At 34.6% G+C, this 24,272-nt stretch overlaps 2 protein-coding genes across 4 annotated transcripts in view; one reads left to right on the top strand and one right to left on the bottom strand.

The window, feature by feature from the left end:
* Positions 1-15,191, top strand: part of LOC111054281 (adenylate cyclase type 10) — a 39,687-nt gene extending 24,496 nt beyond the window's left edge. Inside the window, exons 14-19 of one of the 3 annotated variants that reach the window (XM_039432889.1) lie at positions 2,005-2,276; positions 5,186-5,306; positions 6,017-6,240; positions 7,054-7,290; positions 8,208-8,346; positions 13,347-15,191. In XM_039432889.1, the coding sequence (XP_039288823.1) occupies positions 2,005-2,276; positions 5,186-5,306; positions 6,017-6,240; positions 7,054-7,290; positions 8,208-8,346; positions 13,347-13,532 (1,179 nt within the window). In that variant the 3' untranslated portion in view covers positions 13,533-15,191. The remainder of the gene's footprint in view (positions 1-2,004; positions 2,277-5,185; positions 5,307-6,016; positions 6,241-7,053; positions 7,291-8,207; positions 8,347-13,346) is intronic. The other 2 variants (XM_039432891.1, XM_039432890.1) reach the window with 2 other exon arrangements.
* LOC111059565 (activator of 90 kDa heat shock protein ATPase homolog 1) lies at positions 14,501-24,062 on the bottom strand. The gene is made up of 8 exons (XM_039432892.1): positions 23,970-24,062; positions 22,134-22,413; positions 21,179-21,299; positions 19,623-19,714; positions 18,950-19,084; positions 18,445-18,546; positions 17,986-18,122; positions 14,501-15,617 (listed from the first exon to the last, which is right to left on the bottom strand). Exons 1-8 carry the CDS (start codon positions 24,047-24,049, stop codon positions 15,530-15,532), a joined length of 1,035 nt encoding a protein of 344 aa, XP_039288826.1. The 5' UTR covers positions 24,050-24,062; the 3' UTR covers positions 14,501-15,529.
* Positions 24,063-24,272: the final 210 nt, after the last annotated feature.

Raw genomic sequence — 24,272 nt, 5'->3', positions numbered from 1 at the left:
CGAAATGTACTGAACTCAGATGAGAATGCAGAGTAAGATACTACCCATTATTGGTTATTATGGATATCCTAAGAGATGTACAAAGTACGGTAATATCTATTAATATTAAATATCATAAAGGTTTCTATAAATATTTCATTTTCTCTAATTAAGATAATAGTTTTTCACAAGCGAAGCTCAGCAATAGCAAGAACCCTGCATAATTCTCCAAACAATCTTTGGGAAACTCTTATGTTTAACAGAGCCATTCAAATTTCGTCTGGACTGTGAATCTCAAGTTAAAGGCCACATTCATTTTACATTAAATGTATACAACAACTATACCACAAATGTATGTATAACTATATACCACAGCTTTTTATTAAGCCACATTTTTATTATTTACAGACAAACAATGAAATTCGAGAAACTGTAAACTCTGATATGCTTATATTCAAGGCGAAAACTTTAGCAGGTACGTAGGCCTACTTCAGCAGACATGATATTCATTGCATACTTATTTACTTTTCCATTCAAAACTCTGTATTGAGTAACCTTATTTTTTCTCTCCAATCTTTTTAATGGTGTGTTTTTTGAAAAAGTACAATGAAGAATAATATATTTTGAGATATTGATAACTCAAAATGTCGGTTAGAATTTAAAATCAAGGTTCAGATAGAACCTTGAGTTATTTCAAGTTGATGAAGAATATATCAATTATAATGAGATTCAAATTAATTTATCCTTACAGCCGAAGCACATGTGCAGTTGGATAATTCGTTTGTGGCCAAGATTGATATAAAAGAAGCAATATTGCATCAGAAATTCAATCTATTCAATAACCGTTTCATAAATTTCAAAACAAAATTCTATGAGAGAGTGGTGCTGATGCATCGTGATTGGAATATCTGGAACAAACATGGAAAAGAAGCAAACAAAGACAGAGCACTCTGTTTCATCATTTGCTGTAATATTAAAATGGTAATTTTATGTACTTGTAATGGAACACCAGTACTTATTTTCAATCTATGCCTCATTATTACTGGCTACTCTAGCCATAAGAAAACATGCAGCTCAATATAGATTCTATTTACCGTCAGTTTAGTTTTTTATATCCTTCAAAGTGATGCATGCGTCCAAGTGGTCGCAGTTCATCTGTATGTTTAGTCCACAAAGTGATATATCAATCAAAATTTCCAATCCAATTTTCTAAAGATCGCTTTAATTACCAGCATCTTCCAATCCGTATCTCAAATGTACGTAACTTATATCAAAATTCTCATAAAATAGCTCTATTTGGATTTATAAAGCTATAAGTTTGAAATAGTTTGAGATTATCAATAAAATTTTCTACAGATGGCTTTAACCACCAGCATCTTCCAATCCGTATCTCAAATTTACGTAACTTGAATTAAATTTTTCATAAAATAGTTCGATTTGGATTTATAAACCTATAATAAGTTTAGAAATCTTGAGTTGAAGCTTTCAACTGGATTCACTGGATTACCTCATTGGGATGTTTTAGTTGGATCTCTACCATACAAGCAATTTCTTATGGATCATAAATACTACAACAAAAGTATAGAATTCTCCAGTAGGTCTACCTGATCTTAATTTTAAATTATTCCGTTCATTATTTGCATACTTTTGAACTGTACCTTCCAAAAAATTCTTACACCGCCTATAACATTGTGTTTAGCTGTCAATCATTAAAGTAGTGGGCAATCTTCAACGGTGCCTCTTTGACTCCAATCTCCAATGGTTACGCCTTGGGTACGATTCCCGGGTTCAATCTAGCATTTCGATGAGCACTACCACCCTTGCACTCATAGAAAAATTTAATTAATTCATCAACAATAGAGCACTTTAAGTAAGTAAGTAATTATTACAGCTTGGGCTAGTATTGGCTAATAACTTACTGTTCAACTATTTTTCTGTAATTATATTTTTTCTATGATGTTTCAATGTAATATTTGTCTTTCTTCAATAAATACATGAATAAGATATAATTATTTTCTGTAACAGATGGAAGGAGATCTCCCAATGGCACGTGTTCTAGCACTGAAATCTGTCCATGCAATCCTCAGTAGTCGTGGAGCAAATTTAGCAGATCTGTTCATAGCGTTGGCAAATCTTCTGGACGTGACCTGCTTGCTCGGATTGTTCAGCTACTGCGATCGAATACTTGAAAAAGGTCAATCGATTCTGAATATGCGGGTGAAAAACATGCATAATACAGATTTTGTGGCTGAAGAAATCGCCATTGGGAAATTCATATCAACTGCGTTCAAAGTCAAGTGAGTAATTTCAAGTGAAAATGAAATATCATATGAAGGGTTTAGTTGAAAATTAGATAACTTGGATGGCTGGAGCAAGATTCATAAGAAAATTAAGTAACAGCAAATGTTTGGATATAAATGGACTGAACTCTGTTATTTTAAAGATTGCTGCTCCAAATATAGCGAAAGTTCTAACACACATTTTCAATATGTGCATAGAGTTAGGAATATTCCCAGATGAGCTTAAGAAAGTAAAAATGATACCAGTTCATAAAAAAGGTGACAGGACAAAAATAGAAAATTATAGACCCATTTGCATAGTGGAGATATTGTCTAAAGTTTTTGAAATTCTCCTTCATGAGCAACTAGTCGCTTTTTTCGAAAAAATAAGATATTGTCAAAAGACCAGTATGGCTTTAGGGAAAATTTAAGTACAAGTGATAATGTTTTGAACCTTGTAGAGGGAGTTATCAAGAACTTGGAGCAACAAAGTAAAGTTAATCTAAGAGCTTTTGATTTAACTAAAGCTTTTGATTCGGTTGAGCATGAAATTCTATGTAATAAACTCTCTTTTTATGGCATTGAAAAAGCGGCAGTAGATCTTATTCGTTCCTACCTTGGTGACAGAATGCAATTTGGGTTTAGGAATGGTGAGTTCTCAAGTAGCAAAGTGGTCAGGTATGGTGTACCGCAAGGTTCCATACTTGGGCCGCTGTTGTGCATAATCTACACATCAATGATTTGCCAAATACAATAAGTAGTTTCTGCAAAAACAGTTGTTCTTTCCTTTTTGCCGATGATCTGGGCTTGAAAGTCAGTGGTACTGATGGACAGCATATTAATGCAGTGCTTGAGAGAAGCACATTGACTATTAAAGACTGGTGTGCTTCCAATAATCTGAGTCTCAACTCGTTAAAAACCAGTGACCTCCAATTTAGTTTCAATACGAGGTTTACTTGCTTGAGTTCTCTGAAATTCTTAGGTCTTATGCTGGACACAAACTTGAACTGGAAATGTCACATAGATATACATCTGGTAAGCTCAGTAAAGGGATATTTCTTTTGCGTAGACTAAGCAATATTGTCGAACATGATGTATTGATGAGTGTCTATTATGGGCACATATATAGTCACTTAGCTTATGGTGTCCAGCTATGGGGAAATTGCTCTACGGCTGTTACACTTTTCAAATTACAAAAAAAAGCTCTTAGAATTATTTGCCATGCACCGCCGCTTGCAAGTTGTAAACCTCTCTTTCAAGGATTAGGTTTGTTGACTCTTCCATCACTATGTCTATGTGTGTTTGATTTACATGAGGAAGAATGTGAGCAAATATGTTATAAATAGTGATGTACATAATTATTCTACTAGACACAGGGAGGACGTGAGAGTAGATTCACACCGTTATACTGGCACTCAGAGAAACTGGCAATTTACTTCTATAAAACTGTTCAATAAACTTCCTCTAGAGACTAGGCATCTAGAAATCAAATAATTTAAAAGATCTATCAAAGCTATTCTTCTACAAAAATGCCTCTATTCAGTTGAGGAATTCTTAGTATAGCCTTAATACAATATTTAATAGTAGCACGCATTCAATACTTACCTATAATTAAAATTGTTTTATGACTTCAGACATATTGATTGGTGTAAATGTTTGTTTGACGATTGTTTTAACATGTGAAAGTGTTTCTGACAATGAAAGTGATTTGATTTGATCATTGAAATCAATGTTGATTTTTCAAGGATCGTTTTTTCTAAGGGATTCTCCAATATTTAAATGCAGGCATAAAAGGATGATAAGGCATAAAAGGATGCAATGTAATACAGGCTAGATTTATAGGCTATAATTATTGAAATTTATATTATTTATTGACAAATTTATATTAGTAGAGGCGCGAGATATCACATGAACCATCGATTCCCACCACATGGGGCTCAACTCTGATTTATTCAAGGCGGGAGCAAGAATTTGGTCAGTTTGTTCTGGGCAGCCGGTATCCTCACTTGAAACATTCTCTACACTGGCCGATTGTATGCAGAGTGACTGTGTTTGTGACTGTGAGTGAGACATTCTCACCCCTACATCCCTACCACGCCATGCACTCTTTCACCCAAGGCACCTAGAATACAATGTATTCTAGGTACATTGCTTTCATGGTTAAAGCTCATGCTATATCTCGTGGCCTCTATTAGACAATGACATCTTATTCTAAAGTTCTCATTGTGTTTATTCATCATGAAACATTTTTCAGATTGAAGAAATAAACAATTTCAAATTATTCATCATTCACAACATAGATTATTGTATGTTTATTTTATAGTGGTCACTATATACTCTCAATAAAATGAGTTAAAACCTATTTTGAGCCTGACTTTGTTCAAACTATTTGGTTTAAATTGAGATTAATTTGGTCTAGTTTGCATTCGTCCAAGTATCAGCATTATCAGATTGTGTGAAATTGAGACTTCCTGTTGATAACCATGGACTGAAGATATCAAATCAAATCAACCTTTATTGTTCACTTCAGCAAGATAGAACAAAATGCACTAAATCAACAAATCATCCTATCACAAATAACTTACAATCTATAATTTATATTGCTGTTACATTGAATATATTGAGTCACATAGACATGGGCTTTCATGGAAAAGTTTCAATTCACACAATCTGGCAAAAACACAGATATTTGTTCAGCTCTGGAAGCTCAAGTCGCAACTTATTTTATACAGAATTGAGAACACAGTAGTGCTCAAATATTATATGTGTGGCTAGGTGTGTATTTCTTGGGGTATAATTTATTCAATATGATTATGCATTTTAATGGCTATATAAATTGAATGTTGAATGTGTTTCGGATGATTTTCCTGATTTACTAGATTGTCAGATAAAACATAACAATAATAAAATTAATTATTCTTTTGCAGACTTCTAGAAGGTAAATTGGTGCCAGCTTATGAACTTGGAAAAGCAGCTGAACTGAAAGCCGAGGAATGTGAGGCTGAGGCTGCATTGCTCTGGAATAGATGTTTCTGCATTTTACTGGCTGTAAGTTGAAATATCCTTAAGTCAATTCCACAAATCATTTACACACTTTATCCTAAAACAAAATGAAAGTCACATATCACAAAATCAGACCACCTGCCAGGAAAACTCATGTGCTGGGATAGAAGCTACTTATGTGACAATAATTATTCTTGAGAACATTTGGTGATAACCAAACAGAACTTTTCCCTCAGCTACTGGACTTATTCTGATTGGTTCCTATTTCTTAATAATTGTCCATGGCCGTCAATAATTGTACATCTTTTATAAAGCAATTTGAAGAAATGTAAAAAAAAGTATTGGAATTACTCTTTTGTTAGAGTTGAAATGAATTTATTGTAATTTTTTTTGTCTAGTGTAAGAAAATGTTTAGTGATTACCCTGATTATTGTTTAGTGTAGTGATAAATGTTTGAAGTGGAAAAAGACAAAATTATTTCCCAATAACCTCTGACATATTTTTGTTCCTTATATTTGTGACACATTCATGTGAATTTTCATGTCTGTTTTGAATTCAAGTTTGATTGATTGATTGAAACATGAAGCTATCATATAAAGCATAAAGCATAGCCGTAATCATCTTTGATTGATTGAAATGTAAAGCTATCATATAAAGCATAACCGTAACCCAAGTACGGCCGTAAACCTTTCATTTACTGTACATATTAAAATTTGTTGAACTAATTCACTAATGGCAAACATCTCAATTTCCAGATACATTTGAAAAAGATTGATCAAGCTGTTTATTATTTGGAAAAGTTGAGAAACGAAGGAAAAGAAATGTCTTCAACGTGCTACTTTATATTCTCAACCTACCTGATCCTGTATACTGGTTTGATCGAAGAATCTCCACACAGGGCGCTCGAGGAAGTCCATCGAAGTCTCATTGACCTTGAACGGCCACTGGCTATTGTATTGGCTGTATTTTTCATTCGCAGGTAAGTTTTTTATTCTTTCATAACAGTATTTTATGCTGCAGCGTTCAATAATAAATCTTTAAAACAGATGTCAAAGATTTATTCGTGCCATCTGAAGGATGGCAAATTTTGAAGTTTTAAAATATCATAGAATTTTTTTCTTTGCCACTTTTTTATGATGTTTTTTTTTAAATTCCCATTATTATGTGTGTAATCTTGTACAGATACAAATCTACCTCAAAGCCCTGATTGAACAAAAGCCTGTTAAATTTTAATCTTGATTAAAAGCCATGAGAACTAATCAGAGAAGTCTTCTTCACGGAAAAGCCTTCCTTGATTGGTTCTCGTGACATGCAATCATGATTAAAATTCAGCAGGCTTTTGTGCAATCGAACCAAACTAGCTCATTTTCTCTCTACTTACTACTGGCATGAAATAAGATTCTGCACTTGTTAGAATGACTTTCTGATTTGTAAGGCAACTCTCCGTTGATTGTTGATAATACCATAGAGAAAGGAAAAGCCTATATTTGTTTGTCTCTGATAATACCCTACTGTTGTAAAGTAATTGTGCAGATCGAGTGCTGAGAAGTGTAAAAATATGACATATAAGCGTTCCAACATACTATTTAATTTGAAGATTAATTCAATTCGTATTCAGTAAATTCAGTCAAACTTAAATAGATATTCTTAATTCAATTTAATATAAGTTCTTTTTCATAAATCCTAGTGCAGTGTGAATATGGCATATAAACAGACAATTCAATTTGAAGAGATAACTTGGAAATTTTAACGGAAAATCTCAATTCTAATTTAATGAACAATTTTTTCTCAGAGATGAAATGTACAGATACAAGTTTATTGAGCATATTCTGTCGACGGAAGAAGTTACAATGTCAAATGTGTTTTTTGAAATCATGCTGCTGGAGTTTTTCATCATTAGAATGGTGCGCAAAAATGATTCGAGAAGGTGGGATAAGAAGCACATGGCTAGAGAACTGTCGCACATTGCGTCATTCTGCATCACTCTGTGGAATGTTATCAAGGCTCGCGTCATATTCTTGCTTCCTAGGTAGAATAACAAATTTTTTGTACCAAATTAGTGGCATTTCCAATATATTATCAATTTTTTACTTATTTTTGAATGGGTTATTGGTTTTTTGAGTCATTCTCTTGCGTCCAAGGTAGGAATAACTAACTACCTGTTGCATCAGAACAGTGGAATTTTCAATGGCTATCAATACCATGATCAGAACAAATTGTAGAATTATTATTTATTATTTTACAAAGGCGACTTTCTAGAAGTATTTTAAGCCTAGGTGGTGATGGTGTGATGAATGATAATACAATGAAGGTAGAGATATGAATGAATAAAAATTATAGGTTATGCTATCCACTTGATTTGAGTTCATTTTTCAGTCCAGAAAGTAGAGTCAGATTAGTTGTAGAGTCTCATTAACTTTACAATAACAGGATGCACTATTCAAATACTTTGGCCAGAGAAAACTTATAGATTGTTTATTCCGAGCTTTGGCGTACGGTGATCCACTAGTCATTATAAGAGGTAAGGCGAGATAAGGATGATGACTGATGGCTTTCGTAAATGACTGTTTGATGACTTTTATATAAACGTCGTAGATCGTAAATGAGTAATTGTGAAATATGTAGCATATAAAATGAATTTCAATTAATTATATAGATACCAAATTGGAGGAGTAGCAGTAAAGTTGTGGTGCTATTCCTGAAATATCATTCTATATATTTGGATGAATAAAATGCCCCCAAACTGGCCTAAAAAAAACATTTATTGTTTAATGAAATTGAAGCAGGAGGATGTGTATTAAAGAGAAGTGAAATTAAAATATACCAAAAATGCATGACTTGTAAATCGGGAATTGTTGTGGTAAAATATTTCATTTTTCAATTAGAAAAAATCGATGATTTGCAAAAGATTAAAATGTTATTAACAAATCAAATTGACACTTGCAGATTCTATTTGATGATGGCATACATCCATAGGATTTTCAAGGCCAAAAGTTTATCAGACCTTTACCTCACCAAGGCTGAATCAGAAAGTCAAAGATTAGGAGATATTCTCGAGACGGAATGGATCAGTCACAATAGGATGGTAATGTGCTAAATATTCCTCCTATCGAGAAAATTTGGATTAATAATTTTTTCACTATATGAACTATCTTAGAGCGATTGAGTATGTGTTACTTAGTCAAGCTCTATCCTGGATATACTGTATCCTATTTAGATAATTTTAAAAGGAAGATATTCAAAAGAAACTGAACTTCCAAAATTCGGCTAAGTAAGTTAATACTTATTTGTGAAGTTCAGTTTCAATAATAATATCTCAATCTTGGTCGGGACACACATATCTGCACCGAGCCCGCGCCGCGCACGGCCGAGTGACGGACGTACTGCGGCGAGTGAGAAAACAAATGCTTTGAAACGTGTAGGGACACATACTACCGCACCGCGTCAGCACCGTCACCGTGTTTGTTGCCCGAGCCGTGCCCGCGCCGTCACCGTCTAGTTCAGTTTACTTTTTGACGGAGACGTGGAGAATGAAAAACTGATTGAAGAGATACGGAATTTTCCAGTTTTGTACAATAAAAAAGATGAGAAATATGGTTGAACGAAAAAAATAAGTTAAACCAAAAGTAAAAGTAGAACCAAACAACTTAAGCCAAAGGTATAATAGACATAATAAAATAAACAACAAAAAGTATAAAAGAAGGAACCCATGACTGTGTCTAAAATTTTAAATTTGAAACTAATTACTTTAGATATACATAAGGCAGAAGATAACAATTTTTTTGCTGATATATTTTACGATACATGACTGATTGTGGTATTGTTATGCTCCGAAATATATAAATAAATAATTTATTGTCAAAAACATGAAAATGTCATAACAACGTCAGTTCAAACTTACAGTAGTCTAACACATCATATATAAATATATATATATAATATATATATATACACATACACACACACACACACAACACACACACACACACACACACACACACAACACACACACCACACACACACACACACCACACAACACACACACCACACACCACACACACACACACAACACACACACCACACAACACACACACACACACACACACACACACCACACACACACACACACCACACCACACACACACACCACACACACACACACACACCACACACACACACACACACACACACACACACACACACACACACACACACACACACACACACACCACACACCACACACACCACACACACACACACACACACACACCACACACACACACACACACACACACACACACACACACACACACACACACACACACACACACACACACACACACACACCACACACACACACACACACACACCACACACACACACACACACACACACACACACACACACACACACACACACACACACACACACACACACACACACACACCACACCACACCACACACACCACACACACACACATATATATATATATATATATATATATATATATATATATATCACATTCATTTATATTATTTTAATCTATTTTATTTTTAAACTCAATTGTCTAGCACTCTCAAGTCCAAAAAACAAACATATACTCAAATAACTTTCAAAATTGAATTTCGAAAAACTCTTCTACCTTATATAGACATTTTCCAACCAGCAAATTCTTTAAAAATCGTTTAAAACTCACACAGTTACTTTCTCTTATCTCATTAGGGAGAGCATTAAAAAGTTTAATAGACATGTATTGCCAATTCTTTTGCGATCCCGCATACTGACAATAATTAACTCTAACATTATTTCTATGCCTAGTTCCATAGCTATGTACATTACTGTTCAACACATATTCACTAATAGTTTTCTTCATTGATGTTAGGCATGCCAGTATATACAATGACGGCACTGTCAACAGTCCCATACTAACAAATAAATCTCTGCATGATGTGAGAGGGCCCTTCTTACATATTATTCTCAAGGCCTTTTTTTGAAGCTTGAACAAGACATGGGAGGATGAGGAATTTCCCCATAGTTGAATGCCATAAATTAGATGGCTATGAATATGCGCAAAGTACACATTCATTAATACTGAGGTATCTACAATTTGGCTCAGTCTCCGAAGAAGATAGATGCCTTTGTTTATTCTTTTTGAAATGTGTCTAACATGTTCATTCCATGTTAAATTTGTGTCCAGCATCATTCCTAGAAATTTCATGGATGTTATTTCTGTTGTACTCCTATCAAAGCTAAATTTCATGTCAATTGTTTTTTCAACGTTCAAGCTCAAATTATTAGCCGCACACCAATCATTTATCAATGAGGTATTTTCAGTGAGCATTACCTGTAATTTTCCTTGCTCTTATCATCTACTTTCAGTCCTAAATCATCTTCATACAAATAAGAAAGGCCATTTCTATTACATACATTTATCGAACTAGGCAAATCATTGATATAAATTATAAATAGGAGTGGTCCTAAGATAGAACCTTGTGTTACACCGCACTTAACAATTTCACCTCTGGAATACTCCCCATTCTTGTAAATGAATTGCACTCTATTTGATAAGTAAGAAGAAATTGTTCTAGGCCATAATGAAACAGTTTTTCACATAATGTGCTATGATTGACAGTATCAAATGCACGAGACATATCAAAATTTCTAAACATTGCTCCCATCTACTAACATGAATATTATTAATATTAGCAATATTATCGATGCATGTGCCACCCGTTTCGTTGGGTCTTGTCATTTCCTTTACAGTTAAATGCATATTAAAACTCAACAATAAACTTAGCAGATCTTCTCTATAACTAGATTGAACATTTAAATCAACATTGAAATCGGAACATAAAACCACATTGAAACCACTATAAGCGAACAGGAAGCTCAACATCCCATTGAGTATGACTAGAAAATTTATTGAAATTTAAAGCATTCACTCTATAAGGCCTATAAACAGATAGAACAATCACATTCATAGCAGGTACTTTGATTGCGCAAGCCTCACATATCATTTCAATAGACATTCCTTTTATAATTACTATGTCATTATATTCTATATCATTTTTAATAAAAATTGCACTTCCACCATGAATGTGATTCGATCTGCAAAAGGATGAAGCCCGTTTAAAATTACCAAAATTGACAAACCCAACATCCTCCTCATTCATCCAATGCTCACTAATCGCTATTATAGTTGACTTATTCTCATTAGCAATCAATTCTAAATAGTCAATTTTATTGCTCAAGCCCTGGACATTCCAAGATAAAAGACTCACCTCATTATTAGTAATTTTTGTTTTTTCCGTACTTTTAGCTGGCTTGAATCCTGAGTACAATAATTTAGATTTCGCAGCTGACTTAGAGTGAATTTTTTCATGCCTAGAACAATTGAAATTTCTGTTGCGAGAAGCGCCAACGCTATTAATATTGCAATAATTGTGAGAGTTCAAATTGTTGTGTTCAGAAACAGGGATGGAAGAGAAATGTCTAAAAAATTATTCTCATTTAGTGACTTGTGGGCGTCTGATAGAGTTGTAGAATTCATTTCAGGGGAGTGAATGTGGGCAGGAGAAATCTTATAGGAGTATCTGGACAATCTGAAGGCAGAGATACCCTAGCGTGAATGGGAGAGGCAGGAAAAGGTTTTATACCGTAACTGGCGAAACTGCTGCAACGAGGCTATCAATGATAGTTTCACTCATCTGAGCTCCCTTCATGTCAGTCACAGAAAAATCACAAATAGATTGCTTAATGAACCCTATTAAGTGATTGACTAAAGTCTTTTTACCACGTCGATTGAGGTGAAGGCCATGTCTGGTAAAATGAGACCTTCCCAGAGAAGTGTTCACATCACTGTAGTGCAGTTTAAGACCCCCTTTGTAGCCTCTCACTGCTCTTGATAAGGACGCATTAGAATGCCAAAGATTAGGAGATATTCTCGAGACGGAATGGATCAGTCACAATAGGATGGTAATGTGCTAAATATTCCTCCCATCGACAAAATTTGGATTAATAATTTTTTCACTATATGAACTATCTTAGAGCGATTGAGCATGTGTTACTTAGTCAAGCTCTATCCTGGATATACTGTATCCTATTTAGATAATTTTAAAAGGAAGATATTCAAAAGAAACTGAACTTCCAAAATTCGGCTAAGTAATACTTATTTGTGAAGTTCAGTTTCAATAATAATAACTCAATCTTGGTCGGGACACACATATCTGCACCGAGCCCGCGCCGCGCACGGCCGAGTGACGGACGTACTGCGGCGAGTGAGAAAACAAATGCTTTCAAATGTGTAGGGACACATACTACCGCACTGCGTCAGCACCGTCACCATGTTTGTTGCCCGAGCCGTGCCCGCGCCGACACCGACTAGTTCAGTTTACTTTTTGACGGAGACGGTGCGGCCTCGTTCAACATGGAGAATGAAAAACTGATTGAAGAGATACGGAATTTTCCAGTTTTGTACAATAAAAAAGATGAGAAATATGGTTGAACGAAAAAAATAAGTTAAACCAAAAGTAAAAGTAGAACCAAACAACTTAAGCCAAAGGTATAATAGACATAATAAAATAAACAACAAAAAGTATAAAAGAAGGAACCCATGACTGTGTCTAAAATTTTAAATTTGAAACTAATTACTTTAGATATACATAAGGCAGAAGATAACAATTTTTTTGCTGATATATTTTACGATACATGACTGATTGTGGTATTGTTATGCTCCGAAATATATACCAGCACTATGATTCTCATCTTCTGTGTCTACAGGTAATTAGTTTAAAATTGAAAAGTATAAATTTAAATCGGATGTAACAAGCTTTAATAGTGTTATATTATTAACAATAGTTCAACACATTCAGAAATCAGACCACAGTAGCACTACAGAACTGAGACACTGCTTTTGCTCGGCTGTCGCACGGATATGTGTGTTCTCCTACCATCATCACCGTGTCACGGACGTAGCTCGGCCGTACCTCGGCACGGGCTCGGTGCAGTTGTATGTGTCCTGAGCTTTTATTGTATATTGTTCAATTTGCTTAATAAATATTGTGAAAATTGTGGATTAATTGCAGAGCTGGTCACGTGAAGAGGATGAGATGTTCTGCAGCTGGTTGGAACACTCGTCACGGCTCAGACATGTCAACTGGAAGGAAACTGAGAGTATGTTCTACTATCCGCTGCCTTTGCCCAGAGAACCACTCAGTGTCGGCATGAATATGGACGTCTTCAATCCAATATTCGACTCGACATTCCGCTAGATTGCAATACTCACTTCATTGTGTAGCAATCTAGACAATATGTATAGCATTGTTGTACAAATTATACGAAACAACACCTCCTTAAAACAACTCTTGTATAACTAACATACTAAATACAGCCGTGATTACAGAGGATGTGAGGAAGGAAGCACTTGATGTGTTGTTCTGACGAGACAAACATGCTACTTTCTTCGCCAGTGGATCCTTGAAACAATACTTTATCTGAAAGGTACATTGAAGACCTTATTTATGAGCTAAAGACCTTTGATTATTTCTGGACTGGGCACTTCAGAAGTTATAATTTTCAATGCTTTTTGAGTTATGAGCTTAGCCCTCATGCCTCAGATAAGGCTTTGATTTTATTACTGGACGGAACAATCTAGAAGTTATAATTTTCAATGCTTTTCGAGTGTCACTCAAGTTATGTGCTTAGCCTTCATGTCTCAGGTAAAGCTGGTTTTTGTCAAGAGGAAATTAAGAGCTCAATCAACTTGAACACCTAGCGATGTCTGTCTAATCGATCAAGAGCAATGGAGCGGAAACTTGTTTTGAGACATCTGACTTCATTTACCGTATTTATTATTCCTTGTCAGTTTCTAAAACGAGATTTGCCGTTTCAACACTTAGTGCCGGTTGCACAAAAGCCTGTTAAATTTCAATTGTGATTAAATTCCCCGAGGATCAATCAGAGAAGCCTTCTTCTCTTCAAAAAACCCTTCTCTGATTGGTTCTCGTGGCATTTAATCATGATTAAAACTTAACAGGCTTTTGTGCAACCGGGTCTTATTATTGTCCTCCGTTTGGCTGATAATTCAGATGTTTGTGAGAATTAGCCGATCGGAGGACAATTTATTTTGAGTGTCGGCCGGCAATCTGTAAGTGTGAATAGGCCATTTGATTCCCTAACTTGTTGACATATTTAATGAAGGCACAGCTTTCTTAGGACAATAATATGAAACTGACAACCATTAAAAATGTTTATTGACTTTTATTGTAAAAATAATAAATCAACATTTAAAATGCGTTACAATATTGTTCTATTTTTCTAGTAGAGAACAGCAGTTTTACTTCAGGATTTGAATAAGCTAAAAATAAATAATCAACTATCAAAGTATTTTTTCAATTCATCTTATAATTTATTTAGATGCAAAAAATGCACAACCAAAAATTGAAACTTGTTTCTAAAACTTCGAAACAACATTACATAGATAAATGTGAATTGACTGCTAAAAGGTGGAATAACAAAATATGATGCAATCCCATGATTAAATAACGGTGACATTAATTTCAATAATATCATCTTTGATAGCTTTGATTATTCTAAAGGTACTTTAGAATATCTTCAAGAGGGTTGAAAGTTGGCTAGAAGAACACATTATTGGAACTCAAGTGCATAATCCAACTAAAGCTTATTTATCAGATCACAACGATTTGCACAGAAAATGTATTCATAATCACAAATTAAGTAGTATAGCTCACTTAGAATTTTCAAGAAATAGAAGAGATGGTGCAGAGTTGTTATCATATTAATCATTCAAACGATATGTATCTTTGAAAGCATATTTAAATCATTGATATGCTCTCTGGAAATAAGAAACAATATACAATAACCAATAGTAACAGAATATCAAGTACTGGATGTATAATTATCATGAATGAGAAATAAAATATCGCATCTAATAAAACATGAAAGATTAGAAAGACTCAGGCAGGTTGCACTTTAAAAACAAATTTGGAACTTCAGTTTGCTCATAATTTTTGTATCCTGTTAATAAACAGATACACAACCCAAATGATGTCAAACTGTTCTCAGTAAATATATTGAAAATCACAACACTCATTGCAAAACCAAATTTATAGAGACAGTAATTTTTCTACAGATATTTGGAAAGATAGAGATTATACTTCTATGAAACACAAAGGCCAAATCGATTGGCATTGTAATCATAACTTAATAGTGATACAGCATGGGTGGTGATAGGCCTGGCTGATTGACATCACATGAAAAATGTTCCCCAACCAAAGGTTCGTTTGATCGGCTCCCAGTAGAAACGGTCCCAGTTCTCAAGAGTACCATCAGCTTCGCTGCAAATATTAAAACAAAATTATAATGAATTTATACTGGAATAGTTTAGTATTTTTTGGCTAATCAAATATAATTACAGAACTACAAACTCAGCGTCCAGTCTCACAGATAGCCACATTGTGTACGTTCTGTGTACAGTAAATTGTTCCACTTCCAATCGTAAATTGTTCCATCACGTGACTAGTGCAAAATGTTCCCATGGAACGCCATTTCAAAATCGTTGGTTCAAGCTTTTGGCGCGCACATATAAAGTTGATTTACATCAAAATGTGTCGTTTACTAGCTGCGTGAATGAAGAAAGGATGTTTTACAAACTTACCGTGTGCATTTCTTTTATTCCATTACTCTCAAATTTTCTATAGAGAAAAATTCATTTAATGAATGGTTATCAAACATTATATTGTTGGTTATGTATTCTATGGCTATGCTATGGTAAACAAACTATCACCGCATGCGCAGAGAAGCAAGCAGACTACAATAATCGACCAGTGAGAGCTCAGGGGCCCGTTTCACAAAGGTACAAGTAGGTTACAAGTCTTGTTGCCAACCATGGTTTTGGAGAACAGCTGATTACTAGCGTTTCACAAAAGCAGAATTGTAAACTTGTAGTTACAATGAATTTCTACAAGTTTACAAGTGATTTGCTTGTTACGAACAAGTGTTTCACAAAGATTTTCATTGTAGCCAACAATTTTTGTCGAAATCACTTGTTCGTAACTATGAAATTTCTACCGAAGTAGAAAGCTATGTAAAGGATTTACAAGTGATCATTAAAATTATTTTAAATATTCAATAAATATTTCTAATAATCAAAAATGCCCTATATTCCTCTATAATTCATTATTTTGGAAATATATGCATCAGGAAATTGAATTTAATAGATTTCCAAAATAGTTATTAATGTGTTACCTCATAGGTTATGTGTACTATAGTATATATACACATTATATATAGTAAACATTATAGTACATTTACTATACATATACAGAGTACATATACTGTGTAGGTTACAAATTCAGCAATAAATGAAGTAGACTGTACAAAGAACATTATATTGCTTTCAAATATTTTCAAAGTAATTATTGAAAAGTACAAGTAATCTTTATAAAGGATGAAAAAAGGAAATTATCATGAAAATAGGTTATGTTTACTATTGAAGTACTTGTAGACTTGTAAAATTGTAAACTTGTAGATCATAAATTTTTGTGAAACGTGAGTACTTGTAAACTTGTAACTACAAGTACTTGTTCGTAACCATGGTTGGTAACAATACTTGTACCTTTGTGAAATAGGCCCCAGATAGTTGGAGCTGTACCAGGTTGGACAATTTACCACGCTTCGACTGTGGGGCAGGATTTTGGAACTGGAACTGGTTTCTGGTACAGAATCTGTCAAAACTCTTCCCATGGAACGTGGAACTTTTTACCTGGTAAATTGTGAATCGGACAATTTACCACATTCCATGTACACAGAACGGGCCCATTTTTTCATACTGTGGCCGCAGTCGAGTGGATTAGATGCTGGCTTTATAATTCAGAGGCCCGGGTTCGAATTCCGGCCCGGGCTAGATATTTCTTTCCTGACAGCTCTGTTCCTGATTGCCTCAAGTTTACACAGAAACGATTCACTTTTGCTTATAATTCGAAGCATTCTATTCTTAGTTCTAATTTTTTATTCCATTTCAATATTATTTTCTATATTTATCTTAATAATTGTCCATGGATTGTATAATTCTATTCTGCATCTCCATTCTTTAGAAAGGAGCGGATTTGTAAGAGAATCAGGTAATCAATTCAATAGAATATTCCACGAAAGTAAAACTTATTGTGTTCAACAATCTTGAAAACTGCAACACTTGTTACATTTTTTTGTGATAATTTAAAAGATATTGTGTGAAAGCATATTTAAATCATTGAAATAATAACAGCCAGCATGTATGGAACTACAGGGTGTCACTCATATGTGTCTTATCTCAAATGTGCAAGTATTTCAACTTTTCGTTATTTGAGTTCATTATCTAAAATTATCAAAATATTTGATACAATATTCACACAATTATTGCTATGTAAAAACAGTAACCCAACGTCCCTAACTTTTCATTTTACCTTTAAAACCTAATTAATACCCTAATAGATGCCCGAGGTTGGAAATAATAATGCTTACATCTCCAAAGTTCGGGAGTACCTAAGAGGTTCTGTTCATCTCATTTCATACAATTGCACATTTGAGACATAGCACATCTGAGGAACTACCGAACTTCAGAGATTAGCATTATTTCTTCGGGCATCTAGATTTTTCAAGCCCTGGGTGATTTTTCACCCTACCTAGTTCGCTAATTAGGGGTTAAAATGGTGTATTGTTGTCTACCTTTGAGGAACTCCAGACTGGGTCAATCGTAGGTTGGTGTGGTCCTGTTGCTGATCAATGGTCATGGTAACAGTCGAGTAGTGATTAGCTGGCCATAATTTTGATCTCCATTTCTGCACGATTTTTTTATGTTCAACCTGTGGAACGAAAAAAAATAATTCATAAAATAATAGCCTAATAATTAATTTCGTTTAATTATTGAAAATAATTCAAACTTTGCATAGAAAACACTTTTGAAGTGGAGACACTTTTTAGCAGTGACTACGTTTCGACCTGTTGTTGATCATCTTCAGACTCAGAAAACTGGCTCTTCTTCAGTATCTCAGTCAGCTTCCGCAGTCTGAAAATGACCAACTGTTTGGAAATATCCAAAAATATTTATTAGTGTTTTTTTTCTGTTCTACATGAACATTTTCCATTATCTTATGACAAAGTAATAATGATTTGAAAGACACTCACCAATTCGACGAACTCTCCGTGAACATTTCCACCAAATAGTTCAAATTTTCCATTCTTCTTAGGTTCTATTTTCACTGGTCCATTAGTGAATGCTGTCACCATCTGAAAAAATATTGAAAACAAATCTTAAATGCAAGGAACGAGAAAGGAAGATCGCACAGTAAAATCAATAGATGATGATGAAGATGGTTATGTATTGAAGATCGAGAAATATATTGCTGTATAAATTATTTCTGAAAGGCTGCTTCGTTATCTGTGAAAACCGTCGATGTAAAGCTTTTATAACAACGGGATGGTTGAATATTTATTCATTTGTCAATGGTGACGTGTCAACCCAAATATTATGAATCATTTACAAAAAATTAGTTAGCAAAAGCAGAAAATAGATTACAAGGGAAAGAGCGCATGCTCTATTCTGGTTTTCCCCGCACACTACATTAATTTCAACCTTTTTTCTCAAGACTGAACCAATGGTTATAAACAAAAGAAGTGCTTGTTGACTTACTTGGATATCAGTGAGCGCTCTGAAGAGTTCTGCGCCTGTGCATTGGAAATTATGACTGCTATTCAAAGTGGTTGTGTCTGTTTTCTTCTGTTTTTCGTTGCTATCTTCTAGTTTGTTGACGCTATTCATTTGCATCTGAAAAAAGATGCATGCTGATAATCATCAAATTGATAAAATTATTATAAGCTAATCATGTTTTCATTTACTTAGGCCAATCGGATGAAGCAAACAAATACAATATTCAGAAAATAAAATGCATGCTATTGCTCGAAACTTTTCCCATTTTTCAATTTTTATAATAAATTTGCTTATCATCAATTTATTCAATTCTATGGAAAATAGCCAATTTCACAAGTAAGGTATTTTGGAGAAAATCGTCAAGAAATTGAATAAATAGTACTTCTAAAAACTACATAGAAGAGATTGAGTGTGTAAAGATACCCAAATCACAAAAAGCAGCACTTACTGTCAATTTTTATTATTTTTTGTAGATGTAAATACAAATTTCCAAAAATTTCAAAATGACAACCAATAATCAATCTTCAGAAGCAGACCGCTCATGTAAAAAATGTAACGCTCACAATGTCTGCCGTCTAATGTCACTTACGACAAGTCTTCAAATATAATTATATAAGTAATATGATTGAATTCAAAAGGATTTCTATCATCTTACCTTTTTATTAAAGCCTGATGATAGATTAGAAATTTGACTCTCATTATTTACAGGTCCATCTTTCTTCGGGAGTATCATCCCTTTTGAAAATTCTGGAAAAGAATGAAAAGTTCAAGTAATACACAATACAGTATTTTCAGGTAAAAAACTAGGCTTTGAGGTCTCTGGTGGGTCCAACTTTTCTACCTGAAGGTAGAAAATATAACAGGTTGATGGGATCGGAAAGGGTTGTCCTATTGTTTTTAAAGTTGGCAATATTTCTTCCTTCATCATTTTTCTATTGTTCAATAATAGTTAAAAAGTTTGACCATTTTCTTCATGTTGAGCCTCCCCTGTTGCTGTTGACTATAGAGCGCAGGTTTCGGAGTAGATATTTTGTGGACGCATGAGACGTCCGTACTGGTCGTATTATTCAACCCCGCACTGGCCGGTATAAAACTGCTAAAAAATTACACTACAAACTTCCATTACACCACAAAAATCTTATTTCGAATCAAACCTTGGGTTTCAGTACCTAGTATAGATCATTTGACAAGAAAATAGTAGAAGCATTGAGAAATCATACTCTCTAGAGATCTATCTGTCTACGGCACACAGATAATCTTTTACTTTTACAATAGACACACACATATTCGTTTTCTTCTACCATAGACAGATAGACCTATAGAGAATATGATTTCTCAATTCTTTTACTTTATCTTGTCTTCAAATGAACTATAAGTAGATTAGTAGGTAGTTGAACGTCTCAAACTTCTCACCAACTTGATTCTGAGCCAAATAATTCCCTCGACAGAGTGATCTTACTTTTGCTGTATTTCATATAGTAGCTGACATATATCAAAATGGTAAAGTGTAATTGCTGTGTAATTTCGTATCAGTGAGTAAAGATAGATTAGGGGGGCTTAGTAATAATACTAGTAACAATTATTATTATAGTCCTTAAACTCCTAAATCCATTGGTTCACTTGCCAATACGCATGTGTAGCCTAGTACTCCACTTTACTCCAAATCGTGCTCTCTTTAGATAACAAATTACCTTTGGGTCCAACTTCATACTAGCCATCAACAATCAGCATTCATAGACCTACGAACAATAGCTGACCCTTTCCAACAACCTGTTGCCCTGTCCAAGGTAGAAAATAAACTTGGACCCATCACAGACATTGAAGCCAAAAACTACATATAATGGACAAACATATCATATTCTCTACCACAAAGAAGTTTTAACTATATTCCAATAATATTTACAAAATCAGAGTAGGCCTACTATGATAAATGTCAATGCTACGATGAAGATCCTTGACCTGAACTATGTAATTACAGTGGTAAAATAAACAATCTATAGATAGTTGATGTGTCTACATAAAATTCATTTTTTTCGCAGCCATCCAACTCTACCAACACACAAACACTATTTCAATAAATTAAATAAAAATATTCAAAATGTGAATGAACTTTAAAGTGAAGTTAAATTGTCATCAATTGAAAAAAAAAGAATTCTTGTTCAATAAATCACGATAAAAATTGTGTATGTAGGAAAATGAATAATTATTTACCTTCTTTTAGTGAGCTAATGTAACAACTCAGTTTCTCCTTCACTTTTCCTGGACCTTCAGCATGCAAAAAACTCTTGAGAATATCGCCATCAACACTCTTCTCCTTGGTGGTGAAGTTGACCTGTTTATAGATTTATATTTAATATAGATCATAGTATTATCCATATAATGCATAATAATTCATATAGCCTATAATGCGTGGCCAAAAATGGCATTTCAAATAGGTCGGTTGGCTTCAACAGCTTTCTTATTGGAAGCATGCTAAAAAATTTGTCTGAATTGTTTGCTGAATGAAACTTGCAAAGGTATGTTACAGAACTGAAGGTTATAATAAAGTACAGGATACCTGGATAAAATTCAATAACTAACGTGATTAACAAACATATATTTGTATTTCCAGTCCCAACCGAATATATTTCTCTATTCATAATTACTATCAGTAGCTACTGTGATATACCGTACAAGGACATGGCCCCTGGCTGATACATGAAACGATGTCAGCCACACTCTGTTAATGCTCACACTCTCGCCAAGTCACTGGGAAGCTTGACCACGTTGGTCTTGCCAATCAAATTGAAATGTGACTACTATTCGTGGATGCTCAGCAGGCCTCTCGCCTCCGCAGAAATCGGAGCGCTGGCAAAGCAGCCATCCACACTCTCGCGTTCGTCTTCAGCAATTGGCGAGAGTGTAGATGCGGCATCATGATAGAATGATATACTCAACCTATTTCGGATTATGTGTATAACCTTGTCTAACCAGTCTAAATTTGGAAGAGGAATATCACAAGGTTACCTTATTTACGTATGATACTAACCTTATTTACGTATGATACTAAGTGTTATTGTATGAGTAAATAATAATATAATAGTCGTTTAATTTAATAGACGTACGTTAATCCATACGGTAAATACTAATATATCTACTTCCTTACTAAAGTGTAGAAAGTACTTACTTCGATTTCCTTCACGTCGTTCTCCTCGCTCAAATTGGGAATGTTCATCTTCCCCTCGATACACTCGACAGTGCCGTTAGTCAGCCGCCCCTTCCAGGACATGGTGATGTCCCACTCGTAGAAGAAGATGAGCTTGCCCTTGCGGTTGTTGACGACCGCCTCGCCTTCGCACTTGTCCATCTCGGTTAGCGTTACTATGGCCACCTCGCTCTCTATCTGCATGCCCATCAGCAGGTCCTTCAGCTTCTCCGTCGACCAGCTGCATGCGTTCTTTTCCGTCCTGAAAATTCAAGCAAAATCGTCTGAAATCGAACTAGAATAGTCTTATAACATCTCTTTATTACAGACTAGCAGGTAACCCGTGCTCCGCAAGGGTATAACTGAAAACATGACCTACTGGAATCTTGAAGAATTTAAAAAAGGCCTATAACCATCCTCGGAAAATTGAGAATCTACATGCATAATTTCATGTTAATCAGTCGAGTAGTTCAGACGTAATGATGCGTCATTCGTGAATTTCCTATCCCGTACATGTATAAGCCAATTCTTTCCTCTATTATATTATAGATTAGCGTAAAAGGTTTTTTGCAAAGACAAAGATTCGCCAGACTAACAACGCTATTGATCCTACAAGTGTGAGTAATGGATGGAGAAGAAGGTATAAAGTAAGAAGAAATCTGGTGTGGCACATTCACTCTACTAATTTGAGAATAAGTTAAAGAAGGTATAAGGTGAAGAATAAATCTGGTGTGGTAAACAACTGATGTGCATCACAACAACGACTGATGTGCATCACCACAACGACTGATGTGCATCACCACAACGACTGATGTGCATCACCACAACGACTGATGTGCATCACCACAACGACTGATGTGCATCACCACAACGACAAATGTGCATCACCACAACATCACCATCGACATCAACATCGAGAGCTGTTTCACGTCCCCAGGATGCCTCTCCATGAGAGGGAGGTTACCAACATACCAAGTCAATGTTTTTATTTTTAACACGCGAGTAGTCGCGCCCGCGGCAAATTGCCGCACAATTGTAACTTTTGTATGTAGCTTTGGGAATTTTCGTTTTCCAAGGTTGGCAGCTCATGTAATCCTCGCTGTGACTGTCCTCTAGACAATCTTGAACAGTTTGAGTCCTTGAACAGTTTGAGAAAGACAGAATGAACGTTGACTAATTTCAATATATAGGTATTATCTTCCTATTTTATATTCCATCTTCTGATTTAAACTTTCATTATCTTTTCATTTTATCTAGATGTCGAAAAATGAGTCAAATGTAGAAGGTATATTCATTCCATTCATGAGTAGATTATTTTATCCCATAGAAATGATAAATTCCAACAATAAATTTGCAGTATGTATTTTTGGAATCTCCTCCATGTATTATGTTATTATATATATACTATTAAATAGTATATAATAAAATAAAACACGTTAAGAAAGATTTGAAATTAATAAATATTGAAAGAGCATTGTCAAAACCAACTGTTTATAGTCTAGGGAGCCATAAGGGAGAGTGTGAGCAAAATGCTCCCGCGCGACCACTGACGTTCTGCAAGTCCGTGCGACTACTCGCATGTTAAGGTTGGGGGGTGGAGCCTCTGCTAGTCTCCCAGGATGGAGACTCATGCCAGTTGATAGAGCTTATCAATAGAAATATTTCCTATGATTTTTTCAAGACCATCCAGGGTATCAATTTAAATTTTTAAAAGTCGTCCAATTTGAAAAAAGCAGTTTGATTATTACTTATAGCCTACACTAATTTGTAGGCTATAAGTATTTGTAAGATTTAAGCAATCTGCTGAGTTTAACATACCAATGCCAATTGTTGACGTTTGTGGCATCTGGACGTTCTTCTACAATCCATCGAGGATCTCCTTCTCCCCACTTGGCCATTCTTATGCGCAGTCTGTAAATGGAAAATTCGAAGATTTAAAATAAGAAAACAATCAAGTTTTATTGCTTGAATACCTCGCATAGCAAACGTGATTATGATACAATAAATAGCCTAGATTTATGTGTCTTAATTGCAATAGGAACCGATCATGGGAAAAAATTCTGTTAAATCGTTTTCTAAAATTACCGTATTTCGAAAATTAATTAACTTATACCAGAAAGT

The sequence above is a fragment of the Nilaparvata lugens genome, chromosome 7 (genome assembly GCF_014356525.2).
Source record: "Nilaparvata lugens isolate BPH chromosome 7, ASM1435652v1, whole genome shotgun sequence".
In the NCBI taxonomy this organism is placed as follows: Eukaryota; Metazoa; Arthropoda; class Insecta; order Hemiptera; family Delphacidae; genus Nilaparvata; species Nilaparvata lugens.
Note: the sequence above shows the minus strand (reverse complement) of the source record. Positions and strands in the feature narration are given on the sequence as shown.